This window comes from Andrographis paniculata, unplaced genomic scaffold (assembly GCF_009805555.1).
Source record: "Andrographis paniculata isolate CXL003 unplaced genomic scaffold, ASM980555v1 Contig82END, whole genome shotgun sequence".
NCBI classification, from domain to species: domain Eukaryota; kingdom Viridiplantae; phylum Streptophyta; class Magnoliopsida; order Lamiales; family Acanthaceae; genus Andrographis; species Andrographis paniculata.
In genome coordinates, this window is record NW_026137620.1 from 628,654 (window position 1) to 649,634 (window position 20,981).

Below are 20,981 nucleotides of genomic sequence, written 5' to 3' on the forward strand. Positions count from 1 at the left end.
TTACTTTTTGTATATTGAATTTTGAATACTAATTATTATATCAAAACGTAGTACAACTTAAATAAAAATTGCAAAAATACTTCAATTAGTGTCATATAATACTAATAGAATGACATTTATAGAAAAAATTATACAAATATATGAATATTTTTAATGTAAAATACAATAACGCAAAAAAATAAATATGACCCTGAGAGGCTGATGGAGTATAATTTTAATATATACATATTTTTTTCTTCTTTACTTTTGTTAGCTATATTTTATAAAATATTTTTAAATAAAATAAAATAAACTAGGAAAAGTTGCGACTTTTTTATGACATCAAATTTTGAAAAAGTAATAGTAATATTATACTCCATCCGTCCCAAACACCGTGCAATATTTGTGTTTGGCACGGGAATTTAGGTGGGGAGTATTAAGTATGGTAATTTGAGATAATTTGGATATTAAGTGATGTGATTGGAGAAATAAATGATTATTTATTTTTTTCATTTGAGTGATGTGATGTGATAAAATGAAATGTATATTAATATATGTATAAAAATATTATTAATTATTTCTAAATTTGGAAATGTTACAATGAGTTTGAGACAAACAAAAAATGAAATATTGCAGGGTGTTTGAGACGGATAGAGTATTTGAGAGACAAGGAATTTGAAATACTATAATTCTATATTTGCTATTAAGTTTAATTTAAAATACTCAACTTTCAACTTTAATTTATTTGCACTCATTTTTCTATGTTATCTTTTATAAATATATTTTAAAAATTATTTTAAAATAAAAATGTGGACAAAATAGCAAAAAATTATCTAAATTATACCATTGTGCCACAATCAAAACGAGAAAATATAAAAGAACAGTGGCAATAATAATATTCTCCCATCATCCAAATCTATTATCATTTTTTTTTTTTATCTAAATTTATTTTCGTTTATTTTTTTAAGTAAAAAAACCAACTTTTTTATTTTTTCTTTACTATAAAATGAAAAAGATTCTATTATTATACAATTTTCTTAAAACTCATGTCCGGTCAAATAAGAATAAAATTCGATGACAAAAGTAGTATTATCAAAGTATAAGTATGTTTCTTCCAAAGTTTGCTTCTTTTGGTTGAGTTTGGAAAAAAATTGATTTGACTTTGGTATTAAAATAATATCTGATTGAATGTTTTGTGAAAAAAAATATATCGAAAAAAACATAATTCAAATAGTAAAATTTGAAAAAATTAGGTTAAAGAAACATAAGTCACATTTTTATTATTTAGTTACTGTATTTTAATTAAAATATATCATTATTTTTAAATATTATACTCCCTTCGTCCCATATCTATATATCCATTTGTTTTTTGCACGGAGTTTTATAAATATTAGTATTATATTAGGATAAAGTAGAAATAAAAATAAAAAAGACTAAATTAACCCTATTAGTATTGTATGATATTGACATTTGTGTAATATATTGTAAATTGGAAGGGTATTTGTAATGTCAGGTACATAGTACAATTATTAAAAAAAATGAATACTTTATTATGAGACGGACCAAAATAGAAAAATGGATAAAATTGTTAAGAGACGGAGAGAGTATTAAATATTACTTAAGTTAATTTTCAAATTCAATGACATTGGTTTATTTATTTTTTTTTATAATTTTAAATTGAGGTAATATTAATTATTTTGTATAATTTTTAAAAATATAGTATTATTTTATTTTATAAAATATTATATTAAAATATTATTCGAATAAATTCAAATTATTTTCAAACCACAACCAACAAGTATATTTATCTAAACAATATTAGTTTAAAAAATCAGAGTGTATTTGTTTTACATTTTGAATTTAATGTGTTTTCTTAGGTTATATATGAAAAACATGATATGGTATAAAAAAAGTTATATTTTATGTAGTATTTTTTTTACTATGTAGAGTATAAAGATTTTAACTTGTATATAGATATATATACACATTATATATATATAACAATAATTAAAAAGATCATATCGAAAATTTTGTATTAGATGAAACAAATCCGTAAAATTTTAGATAAGAATATATATGTATAATAATATATATTTCATCTGTTCCACATACCGTGTCTGCTACACTGTAGACACGGTACTTTAGGAATGATGTAATTAGTAGATAATTAAGAATGTATGGCTAAAAATAATTATTTTATAATATAAATAATTATAAATTAAGATTAAGATAACTAATTAGTTTAATTAAAATAATAAAAAAAATTAAAAAATTTAAAATGAGATTAAAGTGTATAATCATTTTCCAAAAAAGGAAAGTGAAATAGAATGTGGGACGGACAGAAACGGCAACGTGAACATAGTACGTGAGACGGATGGAGTACTTTATCTGCCATCCTTAAGATCTTATAGTTGTCATAAAAATTATATTTGTCTTTTAATAAACAAAAATAATGTTTTTTTTTATAATTTTTTTGTACTATAAAATGAAAAAAAAAATTATATTTTAACTCATTTTTCTTAAAATTGTTCGATTAAATGAACATAAATTTCGATGACAGATGTCATATATATATATATATATATATAACATTACTATATCTATATAGTTTAGCAAAAAAAAATAAATTGTAGAGTTTGGAATTAAAAAAATAACTCGAAACATCAATAACAAAAGATATAATAATGTTTAGACTCCTTTTATGTCTATTCTTATAGACAAAGACAAAGAGAAAGCACGATAGAGACGTGGGAAGCCAAACGACGGCCAATCAACACCTAAAATGACCAAATGTCCATATCTTCCTATTCAAATTATAAAAGGTGGAAAACACATAGGGCGTGTTTGTTTTGTTTTTTGGTTTTTGTTTTTGTTTTTGTTTTTTTAATGCGAGATATAGAGAATTTAGTAAATAATATAAATATAATGAATATGTGTAGTTGTAGGTATTAAAAATTAAATGTCTAAATTAAATTAAATATAATGTATTTTGGAAGAAAATAAAATTCTAATAATATAAATATATGATATTAAATTATGCACATATGTTAATTTTGTACAATATATATCAACCATTAATGCAAAAATCTTCTTAAAATAGAAGATATTGTATAAATATTACGTGTATAAATAGAGCCATAATAAATTTGAAAGCAAAATAAATTAATATTGTTAATAAATGAAGTATATAAATTAATATCTTCTGAAAAAAAAAAAAAAACAATGATATAAAGATATTGTCAATGAAGAAAGTATATAAATTAATATGTTCTAAAAAATGTAATGATATATAGATTTTAGTGAGAAAGAAAGGTACACAATCAAATTCGTAAAAAATGAAAAAGGACATGTGATGAAAAAGGACATGTGATGAAAAAGGAAAGATTATAAAATCTTCATATTGGTCAATCAGGACGCGCCACGTGGCACCATGCGAAAAGGAAGCCAAGGCCACCCTCCCCTATAAATAGGAGCCTTGGTCAATTCATTACACACCGAAGTTACATTGAAGATTCAAGTAAAGGGGTAAATCTCTAAACTCTCTATGTATTGTTCTTCATGTTCCTCGTGTAATTCGAGATGTTCTCCATCGAAAGTCACTAATTTGGACAAACAATCCAATATTGGTTGACGAATCGATGAAATTTTGTCGTATTCGAGACGTTCTTCATCGAAAGTCACTAATTTGGACAAATAATCCAATATTGGTTGACAAATCGATAAAGTTTCGTCGTATGCCCGAGCCGGAGGAAGAATCAAAACTCTTAAAGCCATTGAGGAATCCATCAAAGTCAAGGAAGAACCTTCAAAGTCACTCTCAAACGTTCAAGATGTTCATTGCATTCTTCATCAAAAGCGCAAACTCGGCTCTCTTCGATCAAAAAGTTAAAGGAACACGCCGCCAAAAGCATTATGGAGCACTAAATCTATCCTCAAAGATCAAATTCCGTCGAATCATTCAAATGAGACATCAATCCAAAGTCGATGATCAAAATCGCCAACATGGATACCAAAGCCCTCCAAAAGCCGACAAAGCTAAACTGAAGACCAAGTCCCTTCGAATCAAATAAGCCATCCAGACCCAAGTTGGAAAATGGATCGGCCCGGGAAGAGAATCAAAGGATCCAAATAGAGAATAAGACCCGCATATATTTAAATTAAATTTAATTTATACGATTTTGTGTTTATAAAAATATAACACAATTTTTTATTATTTTTGTCTACAGTAGTATATTATTTTTTTTTGGAAAAATACATTGAAAATTTCTTGTTGAAAAAACAAACCAATAGTTTAGCCAATATCAAACTTTGGTGCTCATATTTTTTATATGCTATTGTCACTCAAAGAGAACTATATGTACCCGATGAATTTGGAGAAGTTTGAACCTATGACTTTATAATCACGAATTCATTCTACACCACTAAGTTATTTTTTACGAGACAAAAATAATTTTTTTTTTGGGTAAAAAAACAGTTGACGTGAAAGTGTAGAAGAATGATGATCATTATAGTATGATAATAATAATAATTAAAAAAAATAGAAAAAAGAGAGAATGGATAATTGTGTGCAATGTGTGTTTGCTTGGGGTTGGATTTTGAGTTGGGATTTGAATAGTAAAAATTTTGAATTTAAATAATTATATGATGTGATATAAATAGGTATTGATGTGATATTTTGAATGTAAAATTGATTTTTAGAATAATATAAAAAATAAAAAATAAATATTTAATTTGATTTTTTTATTTTTTTAAAAAATTAGATGAATAATGTATTTGGGGGAAAATAGGTGCCTAGAGCTTGTAGTGTTGTAAGGGAATGGATTGTAAAAGTTATGACTCGGAGGTTGGATTTTATATTCAAATAATATTTTGTATGATACTCCCTCCGTCCCATGTAATATGAGTGTATTACCGTAGACACGAGAATTTAAGGTAAAGTATAATTAGTAAATAATTAAAAAGTGTATTAGTAAAAATAATTATTATTTAGTAAAAATAATTATAGATTAAGATTAAGATAAGAAAGTTTAATTAAATTAAAAAATTATAAAATTTAAAATTTAAAATGCGATTAAAGTGTATAATTATATTTTAAAAAATAGAAAGGACAAATTATGTGGAACATACAAAAATAAAAAATAGGGACAAATTATGTGGGACGGATGGAATATGTTGTAAGAAATATATATATATATTTTAGGAATGTAAATCTAAATAGTAAAACATTTTGTACAAATTTAAAAGAAACACATCCTATAAATTTGTATCAAACAATTCTAATAACTATTTTATCAAAAAAATAAAAATAAAAATAAGAATAAATAAATAAATAAAAACACAAACACAAACACAAACAAACAATTACCTTCAATACTAAAATTTATTATCAATACTAAAATTTATTATAATAGCATCATGTGTAACAAGTATTTTTATTTAAGAATATAAAAAAAAAAGCACAAAAAACTTGTATATACTATAGATATTACATTATTTCTATCCCATCATTTTTGTTTCAATCTTAGACATTTATTTTTTTAAAATTTTTAAATTTTTCTATTTTCTCATTTTGTTGTAATTTACTCGTATGATTTTATATAAACATATTTTATTTTATAAAATATCAAATTCAAATATAATTCAAATAAAAATTCAAATTAAAAATTTAATTTTACGTTAATTAAAAAATAAAAAAACCAAACTGCAACAGTAGCAACAACGTACAACACTTAAAAGAAACAGTACAACAACCTCTGTCGTCACCGATTAGCCCCTTTCAAACCCTAACTTCGGCTTCTTTCCCACTCCCGAAATCTGAACTGCTGTTAGGAAAACCACATGTGTATGACAAATCTGAATTCTGGTGGAAGATTGCTGGTGGTTGCAGTGCTGTGTGTTTTCCTCATCCACGCGGCGGACTGCGGCGGCGCTGGGGGAGGAGGAGCGGAAGTGCAATGGCAGATCCTCACGAAATTGAACTACTCTTCCGCGATTCGTCTCCATCCTCACCTCCTCCTCCTCGTCACGGTTCCATGTAATTGATGATGATCGCGTCCATTTGGATGTATCTGTGGTCATGATTGAATGAATTTAAACCTGAAGTAACTGAATGAAACTCTGGATTAGTTAGAAACGATGAACAAATAGGCCTCGTTTTGTTTATTTTGGTTTCTTCTTTCACGAATGCTAAAAGGAAGCCATGGATTAATTTGCAGTCTGAAAAAAGTATGTAGATTTTCCTCCCGATAGGGAATGGTTTATATTGAATTAAAGAGTTTATTGAACGTTTGTATCGATCATGTCTCTCAATTCTCTAAGAGGCACTTTGCATGAATCTATATTGTTTGTAGTTGGCGTGGTTGATTTGATTTGTTGATAACACAGTAGTGCTCAAAGAGTGGAGTAGAGTATGTTGAATCATTTCAGCTGAAAAAACATTCAACAGCAAAAGAGAAAAATTTAGATTGGCTATATATACATACATACATATATTTCCTTTTTGGTGTTTCTGAATCATTGTGTTCTTTATCCATGTACGATAGCACAAGTTATGATTGATGTCCTAGCTGATATTTTAACATGCTGTCTTCGATAGGGTCTGGCGAATCGCGTTCTCTGATGAAGGAATTGGCTAATGCAGTTGCAAATGATGATGTGAGGTATGGAGATCTAAAGCTTATGGTTTTATACAAAAATGGGGAGAGAGCATTAGCTGATGCCCTTGGTGCTACTGATGAGATAACAATTTTTTACCATCATAATTCCCTGTCTTATAAATACCGAGGTAGATATAGAGTGCAGAATATTTTAGCCTCTGTTCGATATGTTATGTCATCTTCACCAGATGAGCTGCCTTTTAAATCCTTAACAACACCAGAAGAGTTGAAGGACTTCCTTAATTCAACTGATAAGGCCGTATTTCTCTTGGAATTTTGTGGATGGACTCCAAGATTGCTCGGCAAGAACATGACTCTGACTTTGGGTAGGTTACATATTCTATCAGGCCTTTCCTTTTATAAACCTATATATATGTGTGTTTGTATGTATTGTATATTTCTCAATGTTTCAGTCTACGGTATGCATAATCCCCTTTTTTGTGGCACGTCTTTACATTTTTTTTAACAGTTACTTCTAGAAAAGAGTATTTGTTGTTCAACCTTCTTGCAGTTTTGTAAGTAGACTACATAAATGTCTTGCTGTTGATAGTTTCTTATTAAAGAAATCAGCATTATTATCAAAATGGCTTCGAGTTATCTTCTGCTTAAATGCTTCCATGAATGACAAACTGAAATTCATCCAGGAAAAGGTAGTCTCAGGGCTGGCTTCAACCAAAACAACAACGGACCACTTGTGGGAGAAGAGAAGGATAATGTAAAGGTAAAGAACAATGGACCTCTTGCGGTGGAAGATAAGGATAATATAAAGGTGGATTATGGCTTTTCTTTTCCCCCTAATCAATGCAACTAACTAGAAGTTCATGATTAATTTATTCTGGTTGGTAAGAAATACCCATTTTTTAATATGAACAGGGTATGGAAAGCGAAGAACTCAGTTGTGGTATTGACAATGGGTTTAGTGGAATATCTTTGACTGACCAGTTTACGTCAACAAATAATAGTCTTCTAAAGGAGACTGAAGACGCAAAATTTACTATTGGTGACCTCTGTAGTTTACATGAGTTCGAACAATTTGAAGTGTTCTTTGATAAGTTAGCTACCGTTGCTAGAGAGTTCTTCTTACCCCCTGAAAGGATTAAATTTGCTGTTGTCCGTGAAAGCACGCTTTTGCCATTGCTACATATTCATGAACCATTATCTTGGTTGATGACTCTACATGTTAGTGGATGTCCCAGTTGTTCAAAGATTCTCAAAGAAGTTGATGATCTGAGAAGTGTCCTACAAACACGCTTCTCGCCTGTTTTAGAGGCAAGTTGTACCTCATCCTTTTGTTCTGTACCCTGCCTTTTTATGTTTGGTTTTGTGAATCCATATCCACTATGCATGTAATAGGTTTTCATTAATGTTTTGGCAGTGAGATTAGTTCATCCATCTATTCTTCCTGCAAACATAAGAACTCCATTCTAGGGCCTTCCGCAAACATTACCCCGAAATCTTAGCGAAGAAATCTCTTTTTACACTGACAACATGTTGCTGTAACTCGAGGGAAATTGGTTAGGGTACATGCAAAGAAAACAAGGTAGAGCAAACAGGAACTATTTTGAAAGCAGAGTAATTTTCATGCTTAAATAGGAGTTGAACAGTAAATCTTTTGTAGTGAGGCATCATAGTGATTTGATATAAGACGGTAATGGCGATTTTTGCAGTTGACAATTGAGAATTTAAATACTTCATCATACATGGAAACTGAAAAATGATAAATGAGTTGTCTAAGCATATAACTTTCTATTCATCACTTGACCTGCTACAAATTACGCATTCTTATTGACTGGCTCTGAGTTGCATTGGCCCTCTCTTTTGGCAACCTAAGTTTTAGTTTCACTGCTATTACTCTTGTCTTGGTTGTTTCTTTTTCTATTCTCGAATATTCAATTACAGACTACCTTTTCGGCATCATGCAGCTAGAAGATTCGGAGATCACTTTACCTGCAAAGAGACCTGCACTGCTTCTTTTCGTTGATAGGTCATCAAACTCCATGCAAATAAGAAGAGAGAGTCAGGAAGCTCTTGAAGCTTTCAAAGAGCTAGCTCAACATACTGAAGCATTAAAACAGATCCATGGACAAGCTACTGTGAGACCTGACAGAACATCAAGTGAAAGTAACGAGGGATCATCGAGTGCCCTCAAACATCCAAGACTGCAGCCTTTCTCATCATCACAGAAGTTAATTATTCAGGATAAAATGTCTGTGATGGTAATGAATGATGGCCAACAATTTACGCTAGAAAGTTTAGTTCCTGATATGCAAAGTAGCTCTATGCAAGAGATCTTAAACTACGTACTCAACCAAAAGAAAAGGCTAACATTAAGTTCTCTAGCCAAGGATAAAGGATTTCAACTGTTATCCAAGGATTTTGATGTTGAAGTTGATGAATCTGTTCCATCACCTAGTGAAGATCCGTCTAGTCAAGGTTTAGGAGAGCCTGTTGCAGGTGGCGATAAAACTGTTGATGAAGGTAAACAGCAGACAGATCCTGTTAGTTCCCCTACATTGCATAGGGAGCTTCCCGATTCTTCTGACTTTGAACATCCCACATTGGATAGCCAAGAAGAATCCTCCGATGTTAAACTCCTTTCCTCTGTGGAACCTGAGCTTGCTCAAGATAGTTTGAATGATGGCGAGACCAAAAACTCAGAAGTAGAAGAAAATGAACATCAGGGGTATTATAGTGGTTCATTTTTTGTTTGTGACGGTCAATATGGATTTCTTGAAACGCTAACTGGGGGATTAAAGATTCCATCCATTGTCATGATCGATCCAATTTCTCAGCAACACTATGTTCTAGCTGAACAGTCAACATTAAGCTATTCTTCGCTATCTGCATTTGTTGATGATTTTCTAAATGGAAGGCTTCATCCGTATATAAAATCATCTGCCATAGTTCCTACCTCTAGAGATGGTATGCGACCACCGTTTGTTAACCTCAATTTTCGTGAGACAGATTCTATTCCTTTGATTACACCTCGTACCTTCCCTGAGCTGGTACTCAAAAATAAATCCGACCTCAAGAATTCTGACCACTTTCAAGACAGGAATGTGTTGGTTCTTTTTAGCAATAGTTGGTGTGGGTTTTGTCAGAGGATGGAGCTTGTTGTTCGTGAAGTGTACAGAGCAGTTAAGACTTACACCAGCACAAAGATAAATATTCCAAGGAAGGATGAATTGATGCCGAGAGGCGGTAAGAAGTTCATTGATTTTTTTCTTATACTGCTAGGCTGCATTGATGTTATCAATACATTCAGAATCACTTCTTTTAAATTCAGTTGCTTTTAAATAAAGTTTTTTTTTAGGTTTATCTAAAACAAAGCTTCTCATTTGTATTAGGATTGAGACTTTTTCTCTTATGTAATTGAATATCATAGAATATAAGTCGAGCAAGTTTTGTCAGGAAGAAGGATTTGGATCAAAACTAATACCGGACACCTGACATAGGGAACACAGCGAGATTTTAGTGTCTCGGCTTACCTTCATTTTTGGTCCTAGCGGAGTGACATATTCAAACTAGTTGTAAAACCATACTTTTGAATTTTAGATGTGAAAAATGGTAGAGAAGAAAATAATTTACTTCTCCTGTTTTAGATATCAGGCTTACGAAGTGTACAAGAATGTAGTTGTTGGCAGCAAGGATCGGTTAACTTGACGTTTTTCTCATTCTTATATTGTTGTTGAAATATTTTAATAGGGACCTCAAAAGTTCAAACAAATGTATTGCACTAGTCAACTGTTTTATTGTTAACTTGATGAATTTTACTCGTCAATAATTTGCCTCAATTCATCCCTCCTTTTCATCAAGTTTTTCAGTTTTTCATGTCTTAATGGATATCTTAAAAGCATCAGCATGAAAATGCATACTGATGAAATGTTACTCTGTGTTGATTCTGATCGTTGGCTTAGATATGTGGCAGAGTATGTTGAAGATGCTTCATCGAAGCTCCCTCTTATATATATGATGGATTGCACACAAAACGACTGCAGCTCAATTATAAAATCATTCGGACAGGTACAGCCGTACAGATGCCAGGATTTCATGATTTACATATGTCTCTAGTACTTTGTTGTCTTCTTTGTCTAATGCGATATTACTAATATTTGCCAACAAATCTGGTTGCAACTTGATCCAACATTTGTGCTCAATATCAACTTTTATTTACTTCCTGATATATAGAAGTATATAGGGAACGAGAGTTGAAGAGTCATCTTATATTTCTCTTCAACAACTCCAATTTTCCGTTGTATTTAGTATTTACTGTGCACACCTGATGATTTCTCGTTCAATTGTCTTTCTCACGTGTCTGAATTTGCAGAGGGAACTTTATCCTCTACTGCTGCTATTCCCAAAAGACAGGAAGAACAATGCCGTGCCCTATGAAGGAGATATTGCAGTAACCGATATCATCAAGTTTCTGGCTGCTCATGGGAGCCATGCGCTCGATCTCATCATGGATAAAAGTAAGTTTCCGCTGAAACTTGTGTTTTGTCTTCTTGTTTCTTGCTCAATTTTGCACGACTGTTTCAAATTATCCTTTCTTTCACTGGTGTTCAGTATTTTAGGGTGTGTTTGTTTGTGTTTTGGATTTGAAATTATTTGAATGGACAATAGGTTTTTGTCGTTATATTTTTTTAAGGGGTTGATAACATATTTACAATAGATTGTATAGTACAAAAATCAGATTGAAAATACAAAAGCACACGCCCTTAACTGTAGGAAGTACACCTATGCCTTTCTTTATGAATTTGGAGATCACATTGAGACAAATATTTGAACCAAAATACATCCAAAAATCTCACTTCTAGGCGTAGTTATTTCGTATGGAAATCGCTTGATTGTACACTGGATACGGAAATTGATGACATGGACTCACTAGTAGTGATGTAGACACGCACACACTTTAGCACTTTGTATTACACTTTAGCACTTTCTATTACCGGACTATCTAAATCAGGCATTTGGAGTGTGGAATAGAGTAGATAGTGTTCTAGGATCAAACATATTGAGTGTGCTAGTTTTTAGTCTTAAATGTTTTTTTTTCTTTTTTCGTGAGATATAAAGAATCAGAAAAGCATTACCGAGAATGATGTCTTGTTTATTTTGTTGACTTTTATTGTTACATGTAGATATTGTATATGATGCAACATTTATTTTCGACACGAGAATTTAGGTGAATGGTATTAATTAGAATGTGGGAATTAAGTGATATAACGAGAGAGAAAAGTGTTTATGGGATCAAGTGTAGGATATCAGATTAAATATATTTAATCACTTTCTATTTTAGAAATATTGCAGAATATTTGAGACAAACCAATATCGCAGAGTGTGCTATTTTTTGGTAATCTTTTTCGGGACTAAGTGAACACACTTCTTGTGTATATATATGAATAAAATGATTAAGACTAAAAATGTACTTTTACCTTAATTGTATATTTATCTGACTATAAGATTCTTTCTTTTTCCGTTTCTCTTCATGTTAGATTTACAACAGGACGAGAATTCGGTCGAACAAAGCACACATATCGGAGCTTCGCACCACCAAGTTCTCCTGAAAGAAAGATTGGAAAACAAGTACCAAATTAACGCTCAACTTCCCGTCAGCCTACACGAACGGCCGCAGCTATTCCCCGGCCACATTCTCACTGCATCAGAGAAGCTTCAGGATGCTCATCCGTTCGATTATTCCAAAATATTAATATTTAAAGCGGACCAAACCGCCGGGTTCCAAGGTCTGATCTTTAACAAACACATAAGTTGGGACTCCACCGAAGAGTTTGTACAAGGATACGAACTATTAAAGGAGGCCCCCCTATCCTTCGGGGGCCCGGTCGTGCAGCGTGGAGTGCCTTTAGTGGCATTAACACGGAGATTTATCGAAGGCCAGTCGGTGGAAGTTTTACCAAATGTGTACTTCCTCGATCAGTCTGTAATTGACGACGTAGTCGAAGAAATTAGAGGCGGGAAACTATCTGCGCTCGATTATTGGTTCTTTCTTGGGTATTCGAGCTGGGGATGGGAACAGATGTTTCTTGAGATTTCTCAGGGTGCTTGGAATGTGAGTCAAGGGAGTATTGAACTGTTGGAGTGGCCGTCGTGATTAACGATAGCGTTGCGTTGTTTTCGGTTCCGTCAGTTGCTGTCGCCATTGCCGATTTATTATTTTAGCTTATGGGTAAAGATGTCGGCCTTTGGAGGGATCTTTCTTTATATTTGGACGACGTGGAGCGCTCGAAAAAGGTATGCAATTTGAACTCTTTTTGTCTTTTATTTGCATTTTTATGATTTTGGTAACGTATGCTTTTTTTTCTATGCTCTACGTGAAATATTGATTTGTGGCATTTGCATAAGATGTTTTATTTAGTAGAGGGAAATGATTAGGATCCATAAATGGTCATGCCCTGAAAATTTAGTTTCGACAAAAAGAAAAAAGGACTTGGGCCTGAAAAATAGGCCCAAAAAGAAATCTGGATCAGTTTAAAATTAGATATAAAAAAATTATTGGGTTGGTTTGACCTGATTTCAAACTGGGCCATATTTAGGTCTGGGTTTTTAAACCCAGCTTAAAACTGTGCCAGGTCGACCCAGCAAACAAAACTTGGCCTGAAATTCAGTAACACTCGACTCAAGTTTGGTTCAAAGATTTGAGTCAGAATTTTACGAATTTCTTATAATTTTTTCTGTCAACAACATCATCAAATCAATCAATCATATATTTTTATATTATACTAAAACAAAGAAAATTTACATTCAAAATGTATTTATATCAAATTATACAACTATTAAAAATCTAATTTTGTATTATTTAAAATTTAAACTCAAAATCCAAATTCCAACCAAATTATTAATCACCTCACAACACATTCACGATAAACTAAGGTTGTATGAGTAGTGCACGCCTGGAATCCTAGCTCATATTTACCTACATAGCTAAGTTATTATTATTATTATTTGAAAACATATAAGCGGCTAAATTACTACACTACACGTACTTACGAGGTATGAAGCTATGAATACAAATAAGGATCACCTTTGTCTTTCTAGGATCGAAATCCTTTGGCATCTAATAGAGCTCGTAACACTTGATTCTTTTCCTCTGCGTCTCTAAATTCAGCTCTCCTTCCGTGCCCTGACCATTAATATATATACATAAATATGTGTGTCTATATATTCTTTAAAAAAAAAAAAATTCGGTACAATATATGATATATAAGATTCAGATACGCTGAATTATACCTGCCTAAAATTATAAACACTAAACAAAGACAGCTCTATAAAAGCAACAATATAATGGCTGGAGAATTTTTACCTGGCAATATCCACTCGAAATCTAAGTCGAGTAGCTTTTCGACGCTTTTCAATTGTATCGGAACTGCTCAGTAGTAAAAAAAATTTATAAGAAATGTCGATAAGAAGATGAACAAAGGATATGCTATATATGGCACATGCCTGAGAACCAGTTGTAGTGCTCGGAAATGCTCAATTCGCCGTCTTCATTAACCAGAAGATGGTCTCCGACAAAGAGCACCTTCCTCGTCTTGTCAAGTAAGCAGACCGATCCCTGCCCATTGTAGTGAGAGATTATATTCGAAGTCGAAGATGACTAATAAAAGTCGGTAAAGTAGAATTCTATCCTTATAGTCTTTTAGGAAAACATTTTACTTACTTCTGTGTGACCTGGGGTGTGTATAAGTGCAATGTCGTCGTCTATGTTCCACGGACCGTTCCCTTCTAGCTTGATTTCGACATCGGATGTACGAGGAGATACCTGGTGACATCAGGCATCGGTTAGGTATTATGCTAGAAACTTGTACTCGAAACAAATACTATACTCAAAGACCATATGCTTCATATTTTTGAAAGTTTCTAAATTTTTTTGATACAGTTACAAGTAGAGCTGACAAAAATTAACACTATACGACAACCCGATACGAAATAATTGAATTTGGGTCAAGGATTTCAACCCAATTATGTATACGGGTTGACACGAACCCGAAACAATAATACACGGGTTGGGCTATGGTTGAGACGCTCAACTTTAAATCCGATACGACAACCCGATTATAATATATTAATATTAATTAATATATTTATTATATATATAAAATAATTATAATTTAATAATTAGTCCACATATTAATTTAAATTTAATTTGATTTTAAATAATTCAACTTAATATATTGTATACATTACACTGAATCAACAAAAACTAACAAACACGCAACTGGTTAAAAAATAGTTGAATTTGACTTCATTATGTACGCAGGTCAACGTAAACGGAGCCTAATTTTTTTCAAAAAGTCAGTGTAAACATAGCCTAATTTTTTCAAAAAAATCATAATATCAAATAATTATTTTATCTCACAAAACATCGGATCAAGTATTCAAATTTTTTACTGTTTCTGTAATTTTCTGAAACTCAAAAAGCTTCTATGTAAACTGAGTCTTAGTCTTACTTCTTCGGAATGAAAAATCCTTTGGCAACCCAATTCTTTGGACCATTTATCGTGGTCTGCAATGTCGTCCCTGAAAATCACGATAGCAATCACGGCTAAATGATAATATGGTAAAAGAAGAGCAGATATGTGAGAATTGTTTTTACTTTTTAGCTTACTTGTGAGTAAGAAACATGTATTTCGCCCCGCCCATCTTCTTGATATTGCTGGCCAGTTGCTCTGTGTATCGAGGGCTACATGTTAAGTTTAAAAATGTGGTGATGGTCAGAACTCGGAAGTCTCTTGACAAAACCAAAAATGTTGAGCTGAAACTGTTTCGAATTTATTGATAGATAGTGTACCTGTCTATTAGAATATTTCCTTGTGGCCGTGTGATAAAGTAGGATGCTGCGCCGAATGATTTTTCAGAATGGAAACCACAATGATACACTCCCTGGAAACAGTCGACTAATCAGCCCGAGTTTAGACAACTTCAAATCATGAATAATGTGTAGATACTTTACTTGCTATTATCACACCTCGAATATGATGAAATAAGACAGTAATTTGTAAATACGTAATTATCTTGAATATATTAGGGAGCTCTTTTAAATTCACGTGCGCTAGACTACAACAAATTCTTGTGATATGTAAAAATATGAAAAATATTTGTGATTTGTGCAGCATCATGCATACATACGAAACATTGGTGAAACTAAAACAGGGTAGAAACTAGGTGTAAGATAACGATGGATACCTGAATTCTCTGCTCGTTGATTGGAATAGGGAAGGTCTTATGAACTTGTAAAATGTTGCGAGGAGGTTGTTCTGTGTGGATCGAGTTTGTTGGGCATGAAAGCAATGCCTTGAAACACAGTTTACATAAAACTTTGAGTTAACATTCAATTCAAAGCATCATAAGTTTGGTTTGTAAAATTTTATCAAACAAACATAAATAACAAATGGAACCGTAAACTAGAAGAGAGCCCCTACAAGATGTAGAATAACAGTGATTCTTATGGATTGTAAACTTCTGTCGCCTAAAGTAAATAAAAATAAAGAAACCTGAAGGGCTTTCAGTCGTTCTTCCTCGCGTGCGGGCTGTTTAAACACTGCCGACATACTACCCTGACGATTGAATGTTTCCTGAAAAATGTAGCAGAGATAAGTGGAATGACTAGAACAATGTGATTCCATTTGAAAGCCCGAAAAGTGTGTAGCAGGATAGGTTAATCCTTGAGAATATATTTACCGGAGCCATCCAACGACATGTATCACAATCTATGCACGTGGTGTCTGCACCCAAAATTACACATGAATCAATCTGGATGAACTCGGAAAGATCAAACACAGTAGTGATACACGAAATTAAATCATGTGTGTAGCTCGAATGTTAACACAAGTAACTAACTCTATACACCGGATTGTTGTAGTTGTTAAATAACGTATGCATCATTACTTATATAATATAAAATCTTCCAAAAATATTGATCAACAATATATAATAATTAAGCAGATTCGCTTATTATCAGCTCAAATATAAATAACCTTCTTCTCTCTTATTGTGTTTGATCCTATTGGTTATCAGTTACCACTCTGTTATCCCGACCTCTACTAATGTGAAACCAGCAGAGTTGAGATATACAGAAATCAAATCAACCAAAAACCTACGGATTCACAGTAAACACACACACACACACATATATATATATATAGAGAGAGAGAGAGGAGAATTCACTTCGGATTTTCTTCACGGATAAGCTCAAAAACTGATGCTAATATTTTATCCTTCAACGTATTTTGTGCTCCAAAGCTCAAATACTTTTCTACACGCAGATTTAAACCAAAACATCGTAAAAAAACGCAGAGAACATGAACATAATCAGAAATCGCAGGCGAGAAATTTATAAAATCAGAAATTAGGAATTAGGAATATGTATGTACGTACCTACGAAAAACTCTCCATCTACGTTTTGCGGACGGCGGAGTTTCTTGCGGTTGGAGTAAGTATTGGTTGAAGCTTTAACAGAAAAGCAGGAGTACGTCAATCCGGCTGCCGTCGCCATAATCGCCGATTTTGATCGCTCGGCTCTTCGCCACGGTGAAGCTGCAGGTAGGAGTCCGATTATTTTATTTACTCCCATTTTTGAGCGATATATGCTTTTATTATTTTATATATATATATATATATATTTGATTTATTTTTCCTGGTTATAATTTATCCACACGCCCAGTCGGTTGTCGGTTGGACCATTTGAGCTATAACAATATATTTTAAAAATAATTATTTATATATATATATATACATACGTGGTATTTGTAAAGCCATGGACTTACTAATAGATTGTCTCATTTTTAAATCTCAGTTTTAAATAATAATAATTTATAAATAATACTCACTCAGCATAATCGAAAAAGCTTGTTTAATTTTAATATAGTCTGTAATTTTTATTATTTTTTACCTAGTTAAAAAAGTAGAATAAATAGTAAAAAAATACTGTGTTTGTTTGTTTAATAAAATAATTTGAAAATGATAAGTACAGAGAATTGCTTTCTTTAAGTAAATAAATATATGTATAATAATATTATTTTTAAAAAAATACTCCCTTCGTCTCAGATACCGTGTCTGCTATACTGTAGACACGGTATTTTAGAAGGGATGTAATTAGTAGATAATTAAAAATATATTAGTGAAAATAATTATTCTATAATATAAATAATTATAAATTAATATTAAGATAATTAATTAGTTTAATTAAAATTTAAAAAAATTAAAAATTTTAAAATGAGATTAAAGTGTGTAATTATTTTTAAAATAGAAAAGTGATATAGTATGTGAGACGAATAGAAACGACAATATGGACATGGTATCTGAGACGGAGGCGTATGTTTTAGGAAATTGTGTTTTTTTTATAGGAACACTCCCATAGTTTTTGTTAAAGAGGATAGCACATAGTGGAAAAGTATAATAATATTAATTTTTTGAAAAAATGTGTTTTTAGGAAATCGTGCTTTTTTTTTTTTTTTTAAATATAGGAACACTCTCGTAGTATATTTTTTTATAGAAAAAAATGAATGTATATATATACCTTTTATGATAAATGGAATATTATCTTTATCAGAAGTTATTTTTTTAATTTTTATAAATGATCATTTTGATGTATATCATTTTATCTTTATTAAAGGAGTATAATTCGTTATTTTTATGAAGAAAAATTATTAAATAGTAAAAAATTTCTAAAAATCTCCTAACAAAGACACGTTAGTATTTGGAAAGTGAACATACGTATAGCATTTATTTAGGCTGCGATTGTCTGGCAGATTGGATTTTAAATATTATATTCATTTTATTTTTTTTAAAAAAATATTAAATTAAACATTTATTTTTTATTTTTTATATTATACTTAAAATTAATTTTATATTTAAAATATCACATCAAAATCTATTTATATAACATCATACAATTATTCAAACTCAAAATTTTTACTATTCAAATCCCAAGTCAATTCAAACTCCAAACAAACACACCCTAATTTTGGGGGATTGGATTTTAAATCCACTGTTCATCTCATTTTTTCTCCCGAAAACTTCAAATCAAACACTTATTTTTTATTTTTTATATTATACTAAAAATCAATTTTCTATTCAAAATATCACATCAACACCTATTTATATCATATCATACAACTATTCAAATTCAAAATTTTTACTATTCAAATCCCAACTCAAAATCCAAACCCTGGGATTTTTTTCCGAATACATTATTCATCCAATTTTTTTCTCTTAAAAATATCAAATCAAACACCTATTTTTTATTTTTTATATTATACTAAAAATCAATTTTTCATTCAAAATATCACGTCAACACCTATTTATATCACATCATACAACTATTCAAATTCAAAATTTTTACTATTCAAATCCCAACTCAAAAATCCAAACCCCCAGACAAACACTAACTAAATGTATTTTCAAGTCAAATTCGCCGACTGTAGCTTATCTATCCGTCAACAATGCAATATGCATTTTTTTAATAAATAAATAAATAATCAAAGGAAGTACTTACGAATCTAGCCTAAACGTTATTCTCAACATATTTGAAATTTTACGCGTGTTCTTTTGTGCTTAAGAGTATTTGAACGAGAATAATTACTTAGTAGTGTTAATATAATTATTTAATAATAAGTTATCTTGCCGATGAGATCTAAAAAATTTGTGCCAAAAACATAATAATATAGGCCGACAATTGTGTTACAGATAAATTATCGATCGAATTTAATAGTCTGTAAATTAAGTATGATAAAATAAATCATATTAAGTAAATCACGTGTGAATGTGACAGGTAAAACTTGAAGGCATCGGAAATTAAATTCATATTTAAGGTACTTTTTTTTTTTACTTCATATCACTTTCCGTTAGTTTTAACTTCTTATTACTTAATTTATTAGTATTAGAAAAATATTGAACATTTTGTTTTTCTTTTTAATTATTGATTAGGGTGCTTAAGCACTATGCCGAAGAGTCTAATCACCATAGAAAATGGAGAAATAAGTACATTACTCCCTCCGTCCCATATAATTTGTCTCTATTTTCTATTTTCGTCCGTCCCACTTAACTTGTCATTTCTATTTTTGGAAATATAATTATGCACTTTAACCGCATTTTAAATTTTAAATTTTATAATTTTTTTTAATTTTAATTAAACTATTTACTTATCTTAATCTTAATCTATAGTTATTTTTACTAATACACTTCTTAATTACTTACTAATTATATTTTACCTAAATTGTCGTGTCTTACATGGGACGAAGGGAGTATTTTTTTGAGCTAAATTGGCATGGTGTTTGATTTGATTAGCAAAATTGACCGTGGCAATTGCAGACAGGCACATGCTGCAACATATTTAAATTTGTCTTTGTCAAGTGTCTCGTATCTTCAATTACAAATTGGATGAATGAAGATTATGAACATTTTGTTAGAAACACGGATAATCTCCTCATTTTATTTCAGCGCTAAGGAATTTAATTTGATCCATTTTTTCTCATTCAACCATAGTGTTGTATACACTGAGGGAACAATCTTGGTTGTGTGTAAGCAAATGTGAGTCTAATTTTATAGAGAGAAATCATTGTTCGAGCTCTCACCAATGTCTCTCTCCACCTCTAACTTGTGTTACATAGAAAAATTAACTAAAGACTCACCAAAGGAAAGAGTTTTCAGAGATCCAATTTGTGAACTACATTACTGTGGGCTAGTTGTTGATACTGCTATTAGTACGTGTTTGTGATGACCTTTATAAAACATATTTCATTCGTCTCAATTCAAAGTATTTATTTTACTATTTTTATTTTTGTTTGTTCCACTTCAAAGTATTTTTTTTCTATTTTAGAAAAAATATTCATACACTAATACCAAAATATCTTTTAACTTTTACTTAAATTACAAATATATTGTTACACATACAATTACTTTATACATAAAGTCAAACGAATAAAATGTAAAAAACACTTACATTTCCACTAACCAATAAAAGTACTATTATTTTTTAATTTATTATAAAATCCCAAAAGACCCGGTTGAAAAGGGACAGAGAGAGTATGAGTTGTGTTACGGTTGAAATTCATGTTTGCGGATGTATAATTAATGTTTACATTTTTCTAAAAGTTCGAGCTTTTAAGTGAGACTATTATTCAACATCAATTAAAAACGGTGAGTTGAGTTGATTTCGAAGTGTTTAACCCTCTTATTTTATTATTATTATTGAACCCTATTTTCCAATACTATTTAACATAATAATATTTCTTTAAGTAATTATTGGTAAATAATGGTGTACCAATACTTTTAAATTTGTTTACGTAAAGAAAACCACATTATTTGTAATAGCTGCGTTAAGAAAGTAAC

At 30.9% G+C, this 20,981-nt stretch overlaps 2 protein-coding genes across 10 annotated transcripts; one reads left to right on the plus strand and one right to left on the minus strand.

Annotated features, from left to right (window-relative positions):
* Positions 1 to 5,630: 5,630 nt before the first annotated feature.
* LOC127241266 (uncharacterized) lies at positions 5,631 to 17,242 on the minus strand. Of its 7 annotated transcripts, none has more exons than XR_007836491.1 (13): positions 17,028 to 17,242; positions 16,332 to 16,375; positions 16,145 to 16,225; positions 15,837 to 15,944; positions 15,442 to 15,533; positions 15,259 to 15,333; positions 15,101 to 15,170; positions 14,311 to 14,412; positions 14,094 to 14,205; positions 13,954 to 14,016; positions 13,675 to 13,773; positions 8,583 to 8,628; positions 5,631 to 6,047 (listed from the first exon to the last, which is right to left on the minus strand). XR_007836491.1 is itself a non-coding variant. In XM_051260198.1 (12 exons), the coding sequence occupies exons 1-11, from the start codon at positions 17,221 to 17,223 to the stop codon at positions 13,685 to 13,687; spliced, it is 1,032 nt and encodes a 343-aa protein (XP_051116155.1). In that variant the 5' UTR covers positions 17,224 to 17,242; the 3' UTR covers positions 5,631 to 6,047; positions 13,675 to 13,684. The 7 variants fall into 7 exon arrangements, 5 of the variants coding, with proteins under 5 accessions (XP_051116155.1, XP_051116156.1, XP_051116154.1 ...); XR_007836492.1 differs by having other exon boundaries at positions 5,631 to 6,084; XM_051260198.1 differs by lacking the exon at positions 8,583 to 8,628.
* Positions 5,818 to 12,900, plus strand: LOC127241265 (uncharacterized). 3 transcript variants are annotated; one of them, XM_051260195.1, is made up of 9 exons: positions 5,938 to 6,013; positions 6,575 to 6,638; positions 6,824 to 6,961; positions 7,280 to 7,404; positions 7,509 to 7,908; positions 8,562 to 9,836; positions 10,564 to 10,658; positions 10,963 to 11,107; positions 12,128 to 12,900. In XM_051260195.1, the coding sequence occupies exons 3-9, from the start codon at positions 6,946 to 6,948 to the stop codon at positions 12,742 to 12,744; spliced, it is 2,673 nt and encodes an 890-aa protein (XP_051116152.1). In that variant the 5' UTR covers positions 5,938 to 6,013; positions 6,575 to 6,638; positions 6,824 to 6,945; the 3' UTR covers positions 12,745 to 12,900. The 3 variants fall into 3 exon arrangements, with proteins under 3 accessions (XP_051116150.1, XP_051116151.1, XP_051116152.1); XM_051260193.1 differs by having other exon boundaries at positions 5,818 to 6,013; positions 6,575 to 6,961; XM_051260194.1 differs by having other exon boundaries at positions 5,818 to 6,013; positions 6,575 to 6,961; positions 7,280 to 7,356.
* Positions 17,243 to 20,981: the final 3,739 nt, after the last annotated feature.